Raw genomic sequence first — 19,039 nt, 5'->3', positions numbered from 1 at the left:
GGAAGGGGCACCATTTGAATTTTGGACACAAATTTTGCTGAAATAGATTGTGGGTGTCACATTTGCAGGGCCCCTAAGGTGCCTAAACAGCAGAAACCCCCCACAAGTGACCCCATTTTGGAAACTGCAGCCCCACAAGGATTTTATCCAGGGGTATAGTGAGCATTTTGAACTCACATGTATTACACAGAATTGGATACCATTAGGTTGTCATATTGAAAATTGTCATTTTTTCACAAAAATGTTGCTTTAGCCCCAATTGTTTCACTTTTACAAGGAATAGCATGAGATAATGGACCCCACACTTTGTTACACAGTTTCTTCTGAGCGCGCTGATACCCCACATGTGGTCAGAATCCTCTACGTGGACAAACGGCAGGGTTTGGAAGGGAAGAAGCACCATTTTAATTTTGGAACACTAATTTGGCTAAAATAGATTGAGGGCGCCATGTAGCATTTGCAGGGCCCCTAAGGTGCATAAACAGCAGAAAGCCCCCACAAGTGACCCCATTTTGGAAACTAGGTCCATCAAGGAATTCATCTAGGGGTGTGTTAAGCTTGTTGAACCCATAGTTGCTTCATAGAACTTTTAAAATATGGATGTGAAAATGAAAATTATGTTTTTTCTGCTAAAATGTTGTTTAGCCCCAATTTGTAATTTTCACAATGGATAATAGTATAAAAAGAACCTCATAATTTGTTACGCAATTTCTCCTGAGTGTGATGATACCCCATATGTGGTCAAAAACTGCGGTTTGGGCACATGGCAGGTTTCGGAAAGGAAAGAGCGCTATTTTATTTTTGTAGCGTAAATTTGTCTGGAATAGATTGTGAATGCCCCTGAAATGCCAAAACAGAAAAATCCCCCACAAGTGACCCCATTTTGGAAACTAGACACCTCAAGAAATTAATGGCGTACTGAATATTTTTAACCTACAGCTTATTCACAAAACTTTAGAACATTTAGATGTGAAAAAATACTGTTTTGGCACCAAATTTATAATTTACACGAAGGGTAATAGTAGACAATGGACCCAATAATTTGTTATGCAATTTTTACTGAACATGGCACTACCCCATATGTGGTTGTACACTACTGCTTGAGCGCACGGCAGTGATCAGATGGGAAGGAGCGCTACTTGGCTTTTAGAATGCAGATTCCGTTTGAATACATTGTGTACACCATTAGCAGAGCTCTTGAGGTGCCAGAACAGCAGAACCCCCCCAAGTGACCCCATATCAGAAACTTCACTGCTTAAGGACTTCATCTGGGGGTGTGGTGAGTATTTTGAACCCACAGGTGCCTCACAGAATTTTTAAACTTTGGGATATGGAAATATAACATTTTAGTGGAAACATTTAATTTATTGTTTATTTGCTGCAAATCTGTCAGTTACACAAGGGTTAATCGATCATTTTCAAAACCATCCGGTGCCGATACTGCAGGGTGTCAGCTGTAATGTACAGCTGTCACTCGCGGGAATTTCAGCAGCGTTATTCACTTATTCACTGCTGTTAAAAGGCGTATTGATGGTCGTTAAGGGGTTAGTTGACGTATTAACTTTATTCTGCGGGCCAATACAACAATAATAATACCTAATTTACATAGTTTTTATATTTTACTAACTACTTTGTCACATTAAAATATTACATTTTTTAAAAAATCTTTTTTTTGGTTTGGGAGGTGTACCATATTCCATTACCTACACAGTACAGACCAAAAGTTTGGACACACCTTCTCATTTAAAGATTTTTCTCTATTTTCATGACTTTGAAAATTGTACATTCACACTGAAGGCATCAAAACTATGAATTACACATGTGGAATTATATACTTAACAAAACAGTGCGAAACAACTCAAAATATGTCTTATATTCTAGGTTCTTCAAAGTAGCCACCTTTTGCTTTGATGACTGCTTTGCACACTCTTGGCATTCTCTTGATGAGATTCAAGAGGTAGTCACTGGAAATGGTCTTCCAACAATCTTGAAGGAGTTCCCAGAGATGCTTAGCACTTGTTGGCCCTTTTGCCTTCACTCTGCGGTCCAGCTCACCCCAAACCATCTCGATTGGGTTCAGGTCTGGTGACTGTGGAGGCCAGGTCATCTGGCGTAGCACCCCATCACTCTTCTTCTTAGTCAAATAGCCCTTACACAGCCTGGAGGTGTGTTTGGGGTCATTGTCCTGTTGAAAAATAAATGATGGTCCAACTAAACGCAAACCGGATGGAATAGCGTGCCCATGCAAGATGCTGTGGTAGCCATGCTGGTTCAGTATGCCTTCAATTTTGAATAAATCCCCAACAGTGTCACCAGCAAAGCACCCCCACACCATCACACCTCCTCCTCCATGCTTCACGGTGGGAACCAGGCATGTAGAGTCCATCCGTTCACCTTTTCTGTGTCGCACAAAGACACGGTGGTTGGAACCAAAGATCTCAAATTTGGACTCATCAGACCAAAGCACAGATTTCCACTGGGCTAATGCCCATTCCTTGTGTTCTTTAGCCCAAACAAGCCTCTTCTCCTTGTTGCCTGTCCTTAGCAGTGGTTTCCTAGCAGCTATTTTACCATGAAGGCCTGCTGCACAAAGTCTCCTCTTAACAGTTGTTGAAGAGATGTGTCTGCTGCTAGAACTCTGTGTGGCATTGACCTGGTCTCTAATCTGAGCTGCTGTTAACCTGCGGTTTCTGAGACTGGTGACTCGGATAAACTTATCCTCAGAAGCAGAGGTGACTCTTGGTTTTCCTTTCCTGGGGCGGTCCTCATGTGAGCCAGTTTCTTTGTAGCGCTTGATGGTTTTTGCAAATGCACTTGGGGACACATTCAAAGTTTTCCCAATTTTTCGGACTGACTGACCTTCATTTCTTAAAGTAATGATGGCCACTCGTTTTTCTTTACTTAACTGCTTTTTTCTTGCCATAATACAAATTCTAACCGTCTATTCAGTAGGACTATCAGCTGTGTATCCACTTGACTTCTACACAACACAACTGATCGTCCCAACCCCATTTATAAGGAAAGAAATCCCACTTATTAAACCTGACAGGGCACACCTGTGAAGTGAAAACCATTTACGGTGACTACCTCTTGAAGCTCATCAAGAGAATGCCAAGAGTGTGCAAAGCAGTCATCAAAGCAAAAGGTGGCTACTTTGAAGAACCTAGAATATAAGACATATTTTCAGTTGTTTCACACTTTTTTTGTTAAGTATATAATTCCACATTTGTTAATTCATAGTTTTGATGCCTTCAGTGTGAATGTACAATTTTCAAAGTCATGAAAATACAGAAAAATCTTTAAATGAGAAGGTGTGTCCAAACTTTTGGCCTATACTGTACGTTTTTTATTTTTCTGTAAAAAGAGTTATATGAGAGCTATATTTGAAAAGCTAATATTTGCGGCACAAACTGAAGTTTTCACTAGTGCCATTTTTGGGTACATATAATTTTTTTATCGCTTTTGAATTCATTATTTTGTGAGTGTGGATGAGCAAAAAACAATTCTGGTATTGTTTTTCATATTTTTTTTCTTACAGCATGCACTATCATGGGATAAATAATGATATCGTTTTATAGTATTGTATAGTCAATACAATTACAGTGATATCAAACATTTTCTTTACATTTTACTTCTTTTGCACAAGAAAATCACCTTTAATGAAAAAAATGTATTTGTATTGCGTTCTGAGAGACATAACTTTTTATTTTTTTGATTACTGAGCTGTATGAGTACCAGCCTAACAAGCTGTTGTGCTTATTGGTACCCTTTCTGAATGAATACAACTTTTTGATTACTTATTATTTCATTTTTTGTGAGGTGGGATTAACAAAAATAGTAATTTTTGCATTGCTTTTACTAATTTTTTTTCGATGCTCATGATGCAGGATAAATAGTTATAAAGTTTTATAGAAAGTGTCATTGCTGATGCGGTGATACCATATATGTAACTTTTTTTGCTACGTTTATTTTTTGCTAGTTTAAAACATTTTTTGGGGGGTAAACTGGGATTTTGGTTACATTGTTTTTACTTTTTTTTTTTAAACACAATAATTTTTTTTTACAATATTTATAACTTCTCTAAGGAGACTGTAATGGTTCCCATACAAATTAGACTGATGTGGGTGAAACCTGCCAATCTCTATGGGTTCGGACAACAGTCTAATGTGTTGCATCCTGTAGAATGTAAGCCCGCAAGGGCAGGGCCCTCTCCTTCCTGCACCAATCTGTGCTTATTCACCGTAATTTATATTTGTATTTTGTATGTAACCCCTTCTCATGTACAGCACCATGGAATCAATAGTGCTCCAGAAATAAATAATAATAATAATAATAATATGAGGACACTGGCCAACTGATCACTAGAGAAGATGTTGATTGGGCATGCCAATTGCATTGTTCTCTCAGAGATAAGCCTCCGAACAACATATGATCCAGCAGCTTTCTCATAGAAGACACAGGAGTGCTTGGCCGAACGAGTGCTTCTGTGTATGAACGAATAGCTGAGGCATCATTTGGCCGACAGCCAGAAAATGTATATAGCCAGCTTAAAATTCAATCTCATGATCATATTAGACACAGCACTCCCTTAACAGTGCTGAATGTGACAGGATACTATCATTACATCAGTACCTGACTGACAGTGAGTGTATCAGGACCTGTCCCCGATCAGGATCTGATTAGTTGTAATGTGTGGCAGACCCAGGGCCGGACTGGCCATCTGGCAATTCTGGCAATTGCCAGATGGGCTGGTACCTGCAGTGGGCCGCTCTGTCACTTGGTGTCTCCTAGTATCTTCCACTGCGCAGGGATCAACGCCGCACCCCTCCTCTCGGGAGTCCCACGTGACCTCCTTTTCTTCACATTCAAGTTATTCAGGTGACGGATGACAGAGTAGTTGACGCCTCAGGCAGTCAGCATGGTCATTACCACCAGCCGGTCTCGCAAGAGCAGGCTGAGGTACACACTGAAGAGCAGCAGCACATTAGTGCAGGAACCCTTCCCCAGTCCAGTGGGTGAGTAGGACTTTTTCCCGGTGTGCTGGAGGACGTCTTGTGTGAAACGCTTGTCCTCTGTTCTGTCCAGCAGCTCCTGCCTCTGATCTGCAGCTCCCATCTTGCTAGACATGATGTTCGGCGTGCGAGCCATGGCGCATGACTTCACTGCCATGTTCTCCCAGTCAGGGGCATGCCGACGTCAGCTGCCAGCCTCTGATTGGCCAGCGCCGTATGTAACAGTGTAGTGATCCGGCGTCACAATACATTTTAGCTGGGTGTGCACCATTGCAAGACCCTTCCAACTCTGGGCCCCCTGTGCAGCTTCACCGGCGATATGTCCGCCCTGCCATTACTGACCCCTGTGACCCCACTGTTCACTGTGACCCAGTCTGAGTGTGTCCCATTATAACCACTTTCTGTTTCCCATCACTGAGACAGTTGTTGACCCAGTTACACATATTTTCCCCTGGTCCCATTGTTCTCATTTTATGTACCAACCTTTTGTGTGGCACCGTATCAAATGCCTTTGAAAACTCCAGTAGACACCTAGTCACACCCTTCCAAGGTAAGCCCGGCCCGTGGTGCAGTGAGTCCACATCCACCAGGGTTACATTCACCCACCAGTGTTACAGACGCATAGCAAATGTACTACCAATATTCAAATGGGGACAACATCTGAGCCTGGAGTTTATAGGCTGGCAAGTTTAACCTCTACTGTGGGCAACATCTTTGAGGGTTTTCTATGAGATGCGACCCTGGAGTGTCTCAATAAGAATAACCTGATTTCCCAATATTAACATATGTTTATGATGGATATGTTCTGCAAACTAATCTGATCAGATTCTATGAGGAGGTAAGTTCTAGACTGGACCAGGGAAACACAGTGGATGTTGTCTATCTGGAGTCTTTACTAGAGCCTCTAGTGATGAGGATAGGCTGGGCTGCCGGTAGACACCAGGTACCACTCCAGGGCAGTCCCCAGGACTGCAGCAGCAGAGCGGAGGGTCAGAGGCGCAGGAACCAGATACAGGAAGGTGAAGACAAGGACAAGGTCTGAGGTCGAGGCAGGCAGCACAGGTTCAGGATAGAGAAAGTGACGCTGCAGATTTCAAAAGCTCAATGCATTTCAAATTCTTTAGTGTTAAAAAGGCCCAGGGGCGTGAGATCTACATACATGTCAGAAGCAAAAACATGCAGTGATTAATACAGTCGTCTAAAACGCTTTTGCATAATTTTTAATGGTTTTTCAAGATGAAGTTGCAATTTCCTTTCTCTATTTTTGCACAATAAAATAAGGCTTTTGAAGATTTTAATGCTGGATCACTGTTTCTTGCTTCTGCCTACCTCTCTCCGCATTACAAGTATCCATGCATGAATCTTCTTATGGGTGAGCTGACTTTTTTTGGCCTTTTTGATTATATACATATCATCCACTTTGCTGGAACTGTAATACGCTGTATTATGGGTTTTTTGTTGGTTTTTTTTAAACAGACAGCCGAACTTGGCCTAAATGAGTGTGTCTCATACTCAGATGCAGCAGCTTTCCTGAGGAGGGTGAGGAAAGTACAGTACGGCAACAGGAAAACTCCTTTAACACTTGCAACCTCTGCTGCTTCACTGCAACTCAATCTGTCAGATCAGTCAGTGAGGATTTAGGGCACTTTTACATGGCGATATTTTGCATCAGTATTTGTTAATAGACGCCAGGAGGGGATCCAAAACACAGAAGAGGTGAAAGTGTTTCAGTTATTTTTTTTTTCTCTGTGTTAGTTCCCCTTTGGTTTTTAGCTTACAAATACTGGTGTAAATTACTGTCCAAAATACTCACTGTGTGAATGAGGCGAGGAAGCTGCTTGTAATACTGCTGTAATATTATTCCGAGGATGAGTGCACACTTGCTGGTGCTGTGCTGTAATGCTTGTCTTCTCTGCTCCATCATACTCCCCAGAGCAGCGGCAACCCCTGGGGCAAATCTGCGGCCGTCAGATGTCCAGACGTATCACTCTGTGATATATGATGGACCCCTACTCCCAAACAAAATGAATCAGACGGAAGCACACAAAATAAATACTCAAAGCATTGCAATTAGGTGTCAAACGTTCTCATCTTTATTTAAATTTACATGACACCGAAAATAGCACAACCCCCGACTCACGAAGAGTAACCCTCCAGCACTCAAGAGAGGAAAACCCCCTGTGGAGGAAACCTCTAGGGAACCATGGCTGGAGGGCTGCCCTTCCCTTGGGCTTAGAGAGTTAGTGCCGCTATAATACAGAGTTTTAGAATTTGTACATTTTACCAGATTTACAGAGAACGACATAAATATAGACTGTGATAAACTGGATGTGGGAGAGATCTGTGGCACCCCAGAGGTCCGGTTGCCACAGTGGCATTGCCTCCCTCACAAGGGGTGATACCATACCTGGAAGCAAGCAGGGGTCCCCTAGTCAGGTATACTAGCATGCAACACTTTCCTGGCTCCAGACCAGCAAGGGGAGCTCCTCCCCTTAGCAACTGGAATCTGGAGGCGGGGTTAGTTAGAGTTAGTGAGAGGAGTTGAATACAGGACAGCGACGAGGAAAGACCTGGAGAGTAGAGCTGCACGGCAGTTCACCCCACAGAGGAGCGTAGAAGAACCGGACACCAGTGTGGGGCACTGAAGGCCCAGCAGCAGAAACCGGAGGACAGGAGACTGCAGGTCTCCTGGCCCCATTAGACGCCCGGAGGCTCAGCAGCACATAGGGCCCAGCACCGCCACGTGGGAGCGACACCCCAGGAAGGCCCGAGCTGTCTGCCATACGGGTGAGGAACAGACGTTTTTACTCGGACGAGGGCCACAGCACAGCTATAAGCAGCAGGGCCAAAGAGATTAGCGAAAAGGGAAGGCCTCCAACTTCACCTGGCGAGGTGGATTCCCAACTTGCTTCCAGGCCGCCCGGACTTCTACTACCAGCTAGTACCCGTGCCCCGGTCTGCCTAACCACCGCAAATAAAGATAAGAGGAATCCGCCATTAAGTTGTGGACTGATTATTAACTGCGCCATCCCCTGCACTACACTGCACAGCAACATCTATAAAGTCACCATTTCCTGCCCTGGAGCTAAGCTCTGCCTGTGGAGAGTTGAACCAACTCTGCTGCGTCATCATCAGCTCCAGAGGATCTGCACCGTAGCGACGGCTCCATATAGCCGCATACCACAGGTGGAGTCACAAACATTATATAAAAACTATATTCCCTTTTCTTTAAAACTCCTTCTATTGACCGCCCTGGGTCACGGACCGGGTCATCGCCACTGTGAAATCCCCCAGCATCGACCGGCCCGGCTACCGAGTACCCCACGGCCCAGGGGGCGCGTCAGATCCGACTGCGATATCTGTCACCACATTGATTGATAGAACGAATTTAACTGACCTGGTTGCCCAGGTGGATGTACCATTTCTCCCTTACAGATCCAGGTCCGCCTCTCAAGAAGTTGGACACTCGATTACAGTTCGTTATGGGTAACCCCTAATAGGATAATATCCCCTCCCAATGTATCACCAATTGAAGTCATAGATCCGTCCATCAACTCCCAAAGGACAGCTGCTCTATGTAGAGGGTATCAGAAGGAGATCCTGGTCTGGGAACCCCCCTCTGTTACCTTCCCATGCCCTGGGGGCGTCAAAAGCAGACAACCCCTTTCCCTGCTAGAACCTCCAAATTACACCAAGGTTGGCACATTACGTGGGGTGGTCAAGCTCAAGGTCCTCAGGCGCATCAGTAATGGCGCTGATTGTGGCAGCGTGGCATTCTTTTATGGAATCTTCTTTATGACACTTGTTAATGACCTCATAACAGTTTTAATGGTTACTACAGGGGCTATTACTGATGCGGGGCCCAAGTATTAACCCTTTCATCATTGGTAATTTGCTTTCATTATAGAGGCAAATAACTGCACTTATTACCAAGCTGGTGCCTTATCAGTATGGCTTCCATTAGGCACCATAAGAAATACAGATTAAATGTGCAAGTGTTTCAGGAGTGTTTTGCACTTTTTAGATCCAGAGATTGGGCTTATAACTAGCACTTTACAAAGAAAAAATTAAGATGAAATTACTTGTAAAATAATATTATAGGGAATTGCATTTCAAGCATTTTCTTAATGTACATTCTACATAGTTATATAGGCTGAAAAAAGACCTAGGACCATAAAGTTCAAACTATCTCTTCAAAGTTATACATTTTGGCTGCGTGCCCACGTAGCGTTTTTCAAGCGTTTATACAGCGGAATTTCCGCAGCATAAACGCTTGTGAAACGCTAGGTAATCCGCACCCCATGGTCCCCAAGGGGATTCCGCATGTTCTATGCACATGCTGCGGATTTTTCCGCAGCGTTTATGCTGCGTACAAAAATCCGCAGCATGTCATTTAATTTTGCGGAAGCGCAGCGGAACTCCTGCCATTGACTTGCATTGAAACGCATAGAAACCGCGACTGTACATTTCTACAAGCGGCTTCTATGCGTTTCTATGTGCGGATGGTACCCAGTTCTGGAGGAGAGGAGACTCTCATCCAGACCTGGGTACCATTGTACCTGTAAAAAAAGAATAAAATAACAAATAAAGTTATATTCACCTGTCCGGCGGCTTCTCTCTGAATGCCGGCATCGCTTGAGGACCTGCGGTGACGTCACAGTCATGTGACCGCAGGCCCTTCACCGCTCTGTCTCGCGATATGCCGGCAGCCGGGAACCAGACAGGAACGAGCGCTGCTGCACACACCGGGGCCTCGGGGGTGAGTATAGCTTTATTTGTTTTCATTTTTACGGTTCACACTGTATAAATCCATGCTGCTTGCATGGATTTATACAGTGTGACCTAGTTGTCAAGCATTTTCCAAGTGATGCTATCGCCTGGAAAGCGCTTGTCAATCTGCATGCGGAAACGCATGTGAATCCGCATGTAATCCGCATGTATTCTGCAGGAAAAACGCATGCACAATCTGCATGCGTTTTTTCTGCCAGGGAGATGCAGAAATGCTGCAGAAATTTTCTGCTTCATTTCTGCATTGTGGGCACATAGCCTTTCTATTGCTAGATTATTTCTAACTCACAATGGTGTTTTGTTAAAGTATCCTCTTAAAGGCGGTTATAGTGTCTACCATCACTATTTCTTGTGGTCGGGCATTCCACAGTCTGACTGCTCTAACTGTAAAGAACCCTTTTCTGTTTAGGTGCCAGAATTAGTCCTCAGAAACACATAACCCTGAAATATGCAGTGATTAAACACTACCCATTATAAAAGTGTCTAATGTGCTACTTACTACCATATTTTAGCTAAGATACAAGACATACTTGTAAGGAGAGATGAAAAAGGTAATGGGGGATGACATAAATATACTGAGGAACTCTATAGAACATAAAATATAAGCAAAAAAGAAAGGGAAGAATATCTGCCACATCTATTAGCCGTATTGTAAACATTCTTTTAAAAATAGTTAAAGTCGTCAAAGGGTGTTTTCACCTCCAAAGGAAACTTTCAGCGAGCAGTGCAGCTTACGGAATAACTGACAGTGCGCAGTGTATGCAATGTCAGGATTCGGCTCTGCTCCTTGGTCAGTTGTCACTGCAGGAATGGGATTTTCACTAAATTGTGGTCATGTTCTGACGAGATTTTAATCTGCTTTACTGAGCAGAACATTGAGATAAGTCGCATGACAAAGCGGTAGAAAGACGTTATAATGGCTGCAGTCGGCCGGTGTAAATGCACTTTCTCCTGTTTAAGATAATTGTTGAAGTCAATATCTAGTAAGGATAACAGCCCACAGTCTGCAATGGTTACTGGTAATGATACGGTGCGGGTATGTGCACACGATAAGTGTTTACTGCACACATTTCTGCACCAAAAAATGTATCTCTTGGCAGGAAAATCACCTTGATATTTGCTGCGTTTTTTAAGAGATTTTTTTCCCGTTCTTTAGAATGGATGAAAAATGCTGAAAGAATAGACGCTGCAGACATGAAACTGCTTCACATCTGCAAGGAGAAAATAAGCTGCTTTTCCATCAGATCTCAGACATCTCATTCACTTTTCTGGTACTATCAAACATAGAGTTTTTTGGATCATATTACAAATATGTCCGTCCCTCCAGTTAAAAGAAATTAACTTTTTCATGGAGGGACATTTATATTCTATATTATGTCAATTCAGTTTTGTCTGTCATTGATAAAGTGCCATTTGCAGCAATTTTTTAAAAAAAAATGTCATATATAACGAAATCAGCCATAACCCACAAGTTCACAAAAACTTTTCACATTCACCATGCAATGGGTGGGCCTGAACCTATGTGCTCTCAAATGCCAGGGCTGAATTTCAATTCCAGTCCGGCCCTGGGCAGAGCCAATGACCTTTCTCCCTTTCTCAGGCCTCCGGTTGCCATGGCCTATTGGCACCCACAATCACACTGCGGAGGTGCCGATGGGCTGAAAGAGGGATCACTTTTCCTATGTCTAACTCCTCATGTGCTGCTCTAACTCTTGACAGCGCCATATGAGGTTTATGGCACTGTCAAGAATGAGGAGTTAGACAGAGGGAAAGTGAGCCCTGTTTCAGCCCATCAGCCCAGCCCACTGCTAGGATCAACAAGAATGCCAGTCCTAAGACTTACAGCTAGACCCTGGCTGTGCATATCATTCAGACTCCTTGAGCTGATCGCATCGGTACAGAAGCTGTAGGATGTGATCAGCATGATGGATATATCTTTAATGGAGCACAAAGTGACCTGTGCTAAAAATGGATATAAACAGTCCTCAGCATAAATGAATGCACCCCAACAGATTTGACAAAAAAAGTTAGTTTCCTTTCAGAATCAATATTTTCTATGGGATGCCATACTACAAAATACTCCCACAAATGTGGGCCATTGACTGCAAACAAGATTTATTATTATGCACACCCAAAACAGTAATTTTCCTTACAAATTCATTCAAGACTATGTTGCAAAAATGAGTCCACCCCAATGAAAGTCTTAGGAGCAAAGCTAAAGTTTAGCCTACAAAATTCAAACAAGAATTCAACCACAGGTAAGTCTAATAATTCATTAAACAGGTGTCCGACAGACAGTTGACTATTTCATGCTGTCAGCAATGGCACCACATGGAAGAGAAATGTTACAAGACCTGAGAGAGAAAATATTTTTTTACACAAGAAAGGTGAAGGCTACAGAAAGATAACCATAGCTTTAGTTATCAGTCAGAATACGGCAACAAAAGTGATATAAAAATTTAACAAAGATGAAGCTGGAACCATCTCACAGAGATGTCCAGGCCGACCATGGAAGTTAACAGGTGTATGTAAATGTACTATGCACATGGAACAATGTTTCTTTAAATCTAAGTGCTAACAATCCATGTTAATGATAAGCACCCTGTACATACAGTCATATGAAAAAGTTTGGGCACCCCTATTAATCTTAAGCTTAATATTTTCTTAAAATTGGTGTTTTTGCAACAGCTATTTCAGTTTGATATATGTAATAACTGTTGGACACAGTAATGTTTCTGCCTTGAAATGAGGTTTATTGTACTAACAGAAAATGTGCAATCTGCATTCAAACAAAATTTGACAGGTGCATAAGTATGGGCACCCTTATCATTTTCTTGTTTTAAATACTCCTACCTACTTTTTACTGACTTACTAAAGCACTTTTTTTTGTTTTGTAACCTCATTGAGCTTTGAACTTCATAGCCAGGTGTATGCAATCATGAGAAAAGCTACTTAAAGTAGCCACTTGCAAGTTGTTCTCCTGTTTGAATCTCCTCTGAAGAGTGGCATCATGGGCTCCTCAAAACAACTGTCAAATGATCTGAAAACAAAGATTATTCAACATAGTTGTTCAGGGGAAGGATACAAAAAGCTGTCTCAGAGATTTAATCTGTCAGTTTCCACTGTGAGGAACATAGTAAGGAAATGGAAGAACACAGGGACAGTTCTTGTTAAGGCCAGAAGTGGCAGGCCAAGGAAAACATCAGAAAGGCAGAGAAGAAGAATGGTGAGATCAGTCAAGGACAATCCTCAGACCACCTCCAGAGAGCTGCAGCATCAACTTCCTGCAGATGTTGTCACTGTACATCGGTCAACTATACAACGCACTTTGCACAAGGAGAAGCTGTATGGGAGAGTGATGCGAAAGAAGCCGTTTCTGCAAGCACGCCACAAACAGAGTCGGCTGAGGTATGCAAAAGCACATTTGGAGAAGCCAATTTCTTTTTGGAAGAAGTCCTGTGGACTGATGAAACAAAGATTGAGTTGTTTGGTCATACAAAAAGGCGTTATGCATGGCGGCAAAAAAACACAGCATTCCAAGAAAAACACTTGCTACCCACAGTAAAATTTGGTGGAGGTTCCATCATGCTTTGGGGCTGTGTGGCCAATGCCGGAACCGGGAATCTTGTTAAAGTTGAGGGACGCATGGATTCCACTCAGTATCAGCAGATTCTTGACAATAATGTTCAAGAATCAGTGATAAAGTTGAAGTTACGCAGGGGATGGATCTTTCAGCAAGACAATGATCCAAAACACCGCTCCAAATCTACTCAGGCATTCATGCAGAGGAACAATTACAATGTTCTGGAATGGCCATCCCAGTCCCCAGACCTGAACATCATTGAACATCTGTGGGATCATTTGAAGAGGGCTGTCCATGCTTGGCGACCATCAAACTTAACTGAACTGGAATTGTTTTGTAAAGAGGAATGGTCAAAAATACCTTCATCCAGGATACAGGAACTCATTAAAAGCTACAGGAAGCGACTAGAGGCTGTTATTTTTGCAAAAGGAGGATCTACTAAATATTAATGTCACTTTTCTGGTGAGGTGCCCATACTTATGCACCTGTCAAATTTTCTTTGAATGCAGATTGCACATTTTCTGTTAGTACAATAAACCTCATTTCAAGGCAGAAACATTACTGTGTCCAACAGTTATTACATAGATCAAACTGAAATAGCTGTTGCAAAAACACCAATTTTTATAAAACAATAAGCTTAAGATTAATAGGGGTGCCCAAACTTTTTCATATAACTGTATGTGTACTGTGTTATATGAAAATGTCATTTATTCTTCACAAAATACAGTCGGCACATATAGACAGGTTAACAATCCCGTAAACATAAACTTTATAAGACTGTATTCACAAGCATAATGATAATCACAGCAGTAACAGATTTCAAGAAAGCCTTTAAACAAATGTATCTGGTTCTAAAAACATCAGCTTCACCCTCTACCACTGTGCTTGTTCTGCTACAACTTCAAAGGCACATGTTGTTAATATGCAATATAATCACCGAAAATATACAGTATCTATTCAATATAATACTGATTACCAACATATGGTCTTACCTGCTTTGTAGAGACGCAAGCTCTTCACCTGGTTTTCATTGGCAATGACAACCTTCCCTTTCTTCACAGAATTGCCCATTTTGAAGCAGTGGAACCATCACCGGTGACCGTTCTAGAATGAAGAAGACAGGATCTGCTGCCTCTCATCTGTTATCAAAACCTGTTTGTTGACCTTAGATACCACAATGATGAAGCAAAAAAGACAAAGGCTTTCTCTGCTTTCTAGTGTTACATGTTAAACCTTTGCACCTCTCTTCACAGCATGTCTGCTAGCACTACATTCTTAGAAAAAGATAGAACCTGTATACTATTATCACAAGTGGCTGGGGACATGTTACTTAGCATCTGTCCCTTAGGGGTTGCCTTTTTCACTTAACACTGTTATATATACTATGGACTTGAATACAGGTCTGTCATCACACTTTAATAGGAACCCTCTTTATTGCTCTGGCTTATAGTCATATCATTTTAAATCATTTATTTTTTGTGTGTGGAGAGACCTCTGCTGGATCTTGCACGTCAGTGCAGTTCAGGGTGTGAATGTATGGACAAAACACAGTATGAAGAGCAATGCCACAATTGTTTGTTTTTTTCTACAGGCTCTCTCCTAAAAAAACATCAATTATACTACATGGTGGAATGGCAAATAAATAAAACCCAAAACACAATGGCAGAATTATTATATGTTGGGATAAACCGCAGAGGCACAATGGGGGCCACATAGTAGTACTATATGGGAACAATAAAGACGGACATTTTAACTATATGTGGACCACAATGGTGGGATATTATTACTTTATGGGGCCAGAATTGGAGACATTATTATTATATGACTGTATAGGGCCAGGATGAGGTGAGCGTTATTGCTATATGGGGGACATTATTACAATATAGGAGCCACATAAGGGGACAGTATTACTATACAGGGACCATATAGGGGTATAATATTAATGCATGGAGACCACAAACAAGAATATCACTACTATATCGGGGCCGCAAAGAGGGACGTCACACCTATATGTGAGCAAAATAGGTGGACAATACTACTGTATGGGTGCCACAGTAGGGAAAATGCTATTCTAGTTGGGCTCAAAGGGGACATAAGCATCAATAAAGTATGGGGGACACATAGGGGAACATCACCACTGTATTTTTGGGGAAGGGGGATACTGTTACAGTGGAACAAAAGGAAGGTACTTTTACTGTAGAATTCAGGGATAATGCTGGGAGGGTGATCTAGAAGCAATCAGCCATAGATGCATGTCTGTGTGTTACATTTTGACATAGATGAATTGTGTCTGTAAAAAGTCATAGCAGTTTGTGCCATGTGAAGAAGAAAAGCAAAAATGTGTTACTTCACTTGGAGACGTCACCGATGAGTATCTGGAGTTACCTGTACTTGAATACTGGTACCTTTCACCAGACGGTCATTACATGGAGGAAATATTAATGTTAGTACTGTGATTTTTATGAATAATCATTATGATGATATTATTCAATCACTATCTGCTGATACTGTAGGGTCATCGTGTTATTTGTCCCTTATATGTGGTATTATTTGTAATATTGCTCTTGGTATAGTGGGTTTTGTTAAGTAAGCCCCCTTCCCACTAGGCCACTTTTCCTTATCAAGCAAGGCAGAAAAAGTGTCTAAAACATATTGAACATATTCAAAATTATACATCAAAACAGAAGTCAGTCCCTGACAAGGGTTATCAAATATTATTACAAATTATACTGCAAAAAGTAATACTGCATATGTAATGAGAGAGGGGGACAAAAGTCATGTACAAAAGTAATTCTCCAAATTGAGAAAAGGTGCATCAATCATAATGCAATAAAACATATAGAAAACATATAGATCATCTCTGCATTGCTGGATTTCTATGTATGGAATATAGATACATATGCTACATACAGGTATTGTATTTTTGAGTGAATACATATTCAATCTGCATTTACAATAGATATATTAGTAAGATCCAAATATAATCAGACATATGATACATACAGTGGGTAAGGAAAGTATTCAGAGACCTTTAGATTTTTCACTCTGTTTCATTGCAGCCATTTAGTAAAGTCTAAAAAGTTAATTTTTTTCTCATTAAAGTACACTCTGCACCCCATCTTGACTGAAAAAAACAGAAATGTAGAATTTTTTGCAAATTTATTAAAAATGAAAAAACTGAAATATCACATGGTCATAAGTATTCAGACCCTTTGCTCAGACACTCATATTTAAGTCACATGCTGTCCATTTCCTGTGATTCTCCTTGAGATGGTTCTACTCCTTCATTGGAGTCCAGCTGTGTTTCATTAAACTGATAGGACTTGATTTGGAAAGGCACACACTTGTCTACCTGAGTGTACTTCAATGAGAAAAAAAATGAACTTTTTAGAATTTACCAAATGGCTGCAATGAAACAAAGAGTGAAAAATTTAAAGAGGTCTGAATACTTTCACTGTAGAGGTTGTTTCTTAAGATATGTAATTGAAATCAATACAAATGTGAGTAGAAAAACAAAGTAATATAAACCAAAATAAAACAAAGGAGAGAGCATTAACTAGGTCATATCAGTTTAATAAGCTGCTCAGCCAATATCCCAGAGAATAAAAGTGGATCTAAACTCATGGCTGAAAATGTTGGCACCCTTGAAATTGTTCCAGAAATAGGAATTCTTTCTCCCAGAATATTATTGCAATTACACATGGTTTGTTATACACACTTTTATTTCCTTTGTCTGTATCGGAACAACACAGAAAAAAAAACAGAGAAAAAAAGGTAAATTGTACATAATTTCACAGAAATCCCCAAAATTGGACAAAATTGTTGGCACCTTTCCAAAATTGTGGGTAAACAACTTTGTCTCAAGCATGTGATGCTCGTTCAAACTCACCTGTGGCAACAAACAGGTGTGGGCAATATGAAACTCACACCAGAAACCAGATAAAAAGAGGAGAAGTCGACTCAATCTTTGCATTGTGTGTCTGTGTATGCCACATTAAGCATGGAGAACAGAAAGAGGAGAAGAGGACTGTCTGAGGACTTGAGAACCAAAATTGTTGAAAAATATAAACAGTCTCAAGGTTACAAGTCTATCTCCAGAAATCTTCATGTTCCTTTTTCCACGGTGCAAAACATAATCAAGAAGTTTAAAACCCATGGCATTGTAGCTAATCTCGCTGGACATGGACGGCAGAGAAAAATTGATGAAAGGTTGCACAGCAGGATAGTCCAGATGGTGGATAAGCAGCCCCAATCAAGTTCCAAAGAAATTCAAATTGTCTTATCTGTTGACATTTGAATGAAATGCTATGGTAGGAGACCCAGGAGGACCCCACTGCTAACACAGAGACATAAAAAAGCTAGACAGTAGTTTGCCAAAATGTACGTGAGTAAGGCAAAATCCTTCTGGGAAAGCGTCTTGTGGCAATTTGCAAGTCGCATTTTACCACAGATGTGAGTGTGAATTTCATCATTCTCCCTGATGTCTGCACAATATGGCCCCCGATTCACCACGTGTGGGTTTTTAAGTCACTTTTTGTTTATATTTGTTGTTTTTTCTTCAAAAATGGTGCACGCGGATCATGAATTTTGCGCAAAGTAAAAAAAATGGTCTTTATTTTTGTTTAGAACCTTTTTTTCAACGTTTTAACACAAAAGAATAACTCATTTCACAAATGGCACAAAAAGTGCGCCATAATTCCAGGCGTACAGAACGTTTACTTCACAGAGGGGACTGGAGCAAAAGTGGCAAATGATGACTGCAAGCCATAAACTCAGCCCTCAAGAAAAAACGCTAAGTAAACACATATAATATAGTTTAAAATAAACTAAAATAGCCTAAAACACTAAAAACTCGACAAAAAAACATGAGCAAATGCAATAATGAATCGGGCCCTTTGTGTGAACAAGGACTACGGCTAATGCTGTGTGAACATGGACTACGGCTAATGCTGTGTGAACATAGGCTACGGCTACTGCTGTGAGAACGTGGACTACGGCTACTGCTGTGAGAACGTGGACTACGGCTACTGCTGTGTGAACATGGACTACGGCTAATGCTGTGCGAACATGGACTACGGCTACTGCTGTTAGAACGTGGACTACGGCTACTGCTGTGTGAACATGGACTACGGCTACTGCTGTGTGAACATGGACTACGGCTAATGCTGTGAGAACAAGGACTACGGCTAATGCTGTGAGAACAAGGACTACGGCTAATGCTGTGTGAACATGGACTACGGCTACTGCTGTGAGAACGTGGACTACGGCTACTGCTGTGAGAACGTGGACTACGGCTACTGCTGTGTGAACATGGACTACGGCTAATGCTGTGTGAATATGGACTACGGCTAATGCTGTGTGAACATGGACTACGGCTACTGCTGTGAGAACAAGGACTACGGCTAACGCTGTGTGAACATGGACTACGGCTAACGCTGTGAGAACAAGGACTATGGCTAATGCTGTGAGAACAAGGACTACAGCTAACGCTGTGTGAACAAGGACTACGGCTAATGCTGTGAGAACGTGGACTACGGCTACTGCTGTGTGAACGTGGACTACGGCTAACGCTGTGTGAACAAGGACTACGGCTAATGCTGTGTGAACAAGGACTATGGCTAATGCTGTGTGAACGTGGACTACGGCTACTGCTGTG

The 19,039-nt window shown here is 41.6% G+C and overlaps 1 protein-coding gene across 1 annotated transcript in view; it reads right to left on the bottom strand.

The window, feature by feature from the left end:
- The window catches only part of TXNRD1 (thioredoxin reductase 1), a 169,976-nt gene extending 155,175 nt beyond the window's left edge, over positions 1-14,801 (bottom strand). The window contains exon 1 of the mRNA XM_073651548.1: positions 14,376-14,801. Within this exon, the coding sequence (XP_073507649.1) occupies positions 14,376-14,454 (79 nt within the window). The 5' untranslated portion in view covers positions 14,455-14,801. The remainder of the gene's footprint in view (positions 1-14,375) is intronic.
- Between the last annotated feature and the right edge of the window lie 4,238 nt (positions 14,802-19,039).

Source organism: Phyllobates terribilis, unplaced genomic scaffold, assembly GCF_046119375.1.
Source record: "Phyllobates terribilis strain yellow unplaced genomic scaffold, ASM4611937v1 Scaffold_11__3_contigs__length_659146591, whole genome shotgun sequence".
NCBI classification, from domain to species: domain Eukaryota; kingdom Metazoa; phylum Chordata; class Amphibia; order Anura; family Dendrobatidae; genus Phyllobates; species Phyllobates terribilis.
The sequence above is the reverse complement of the archived record's forward strand: the minus strand, read 5'-3'. Positions and strand labels throughout refer to the sequence as shown.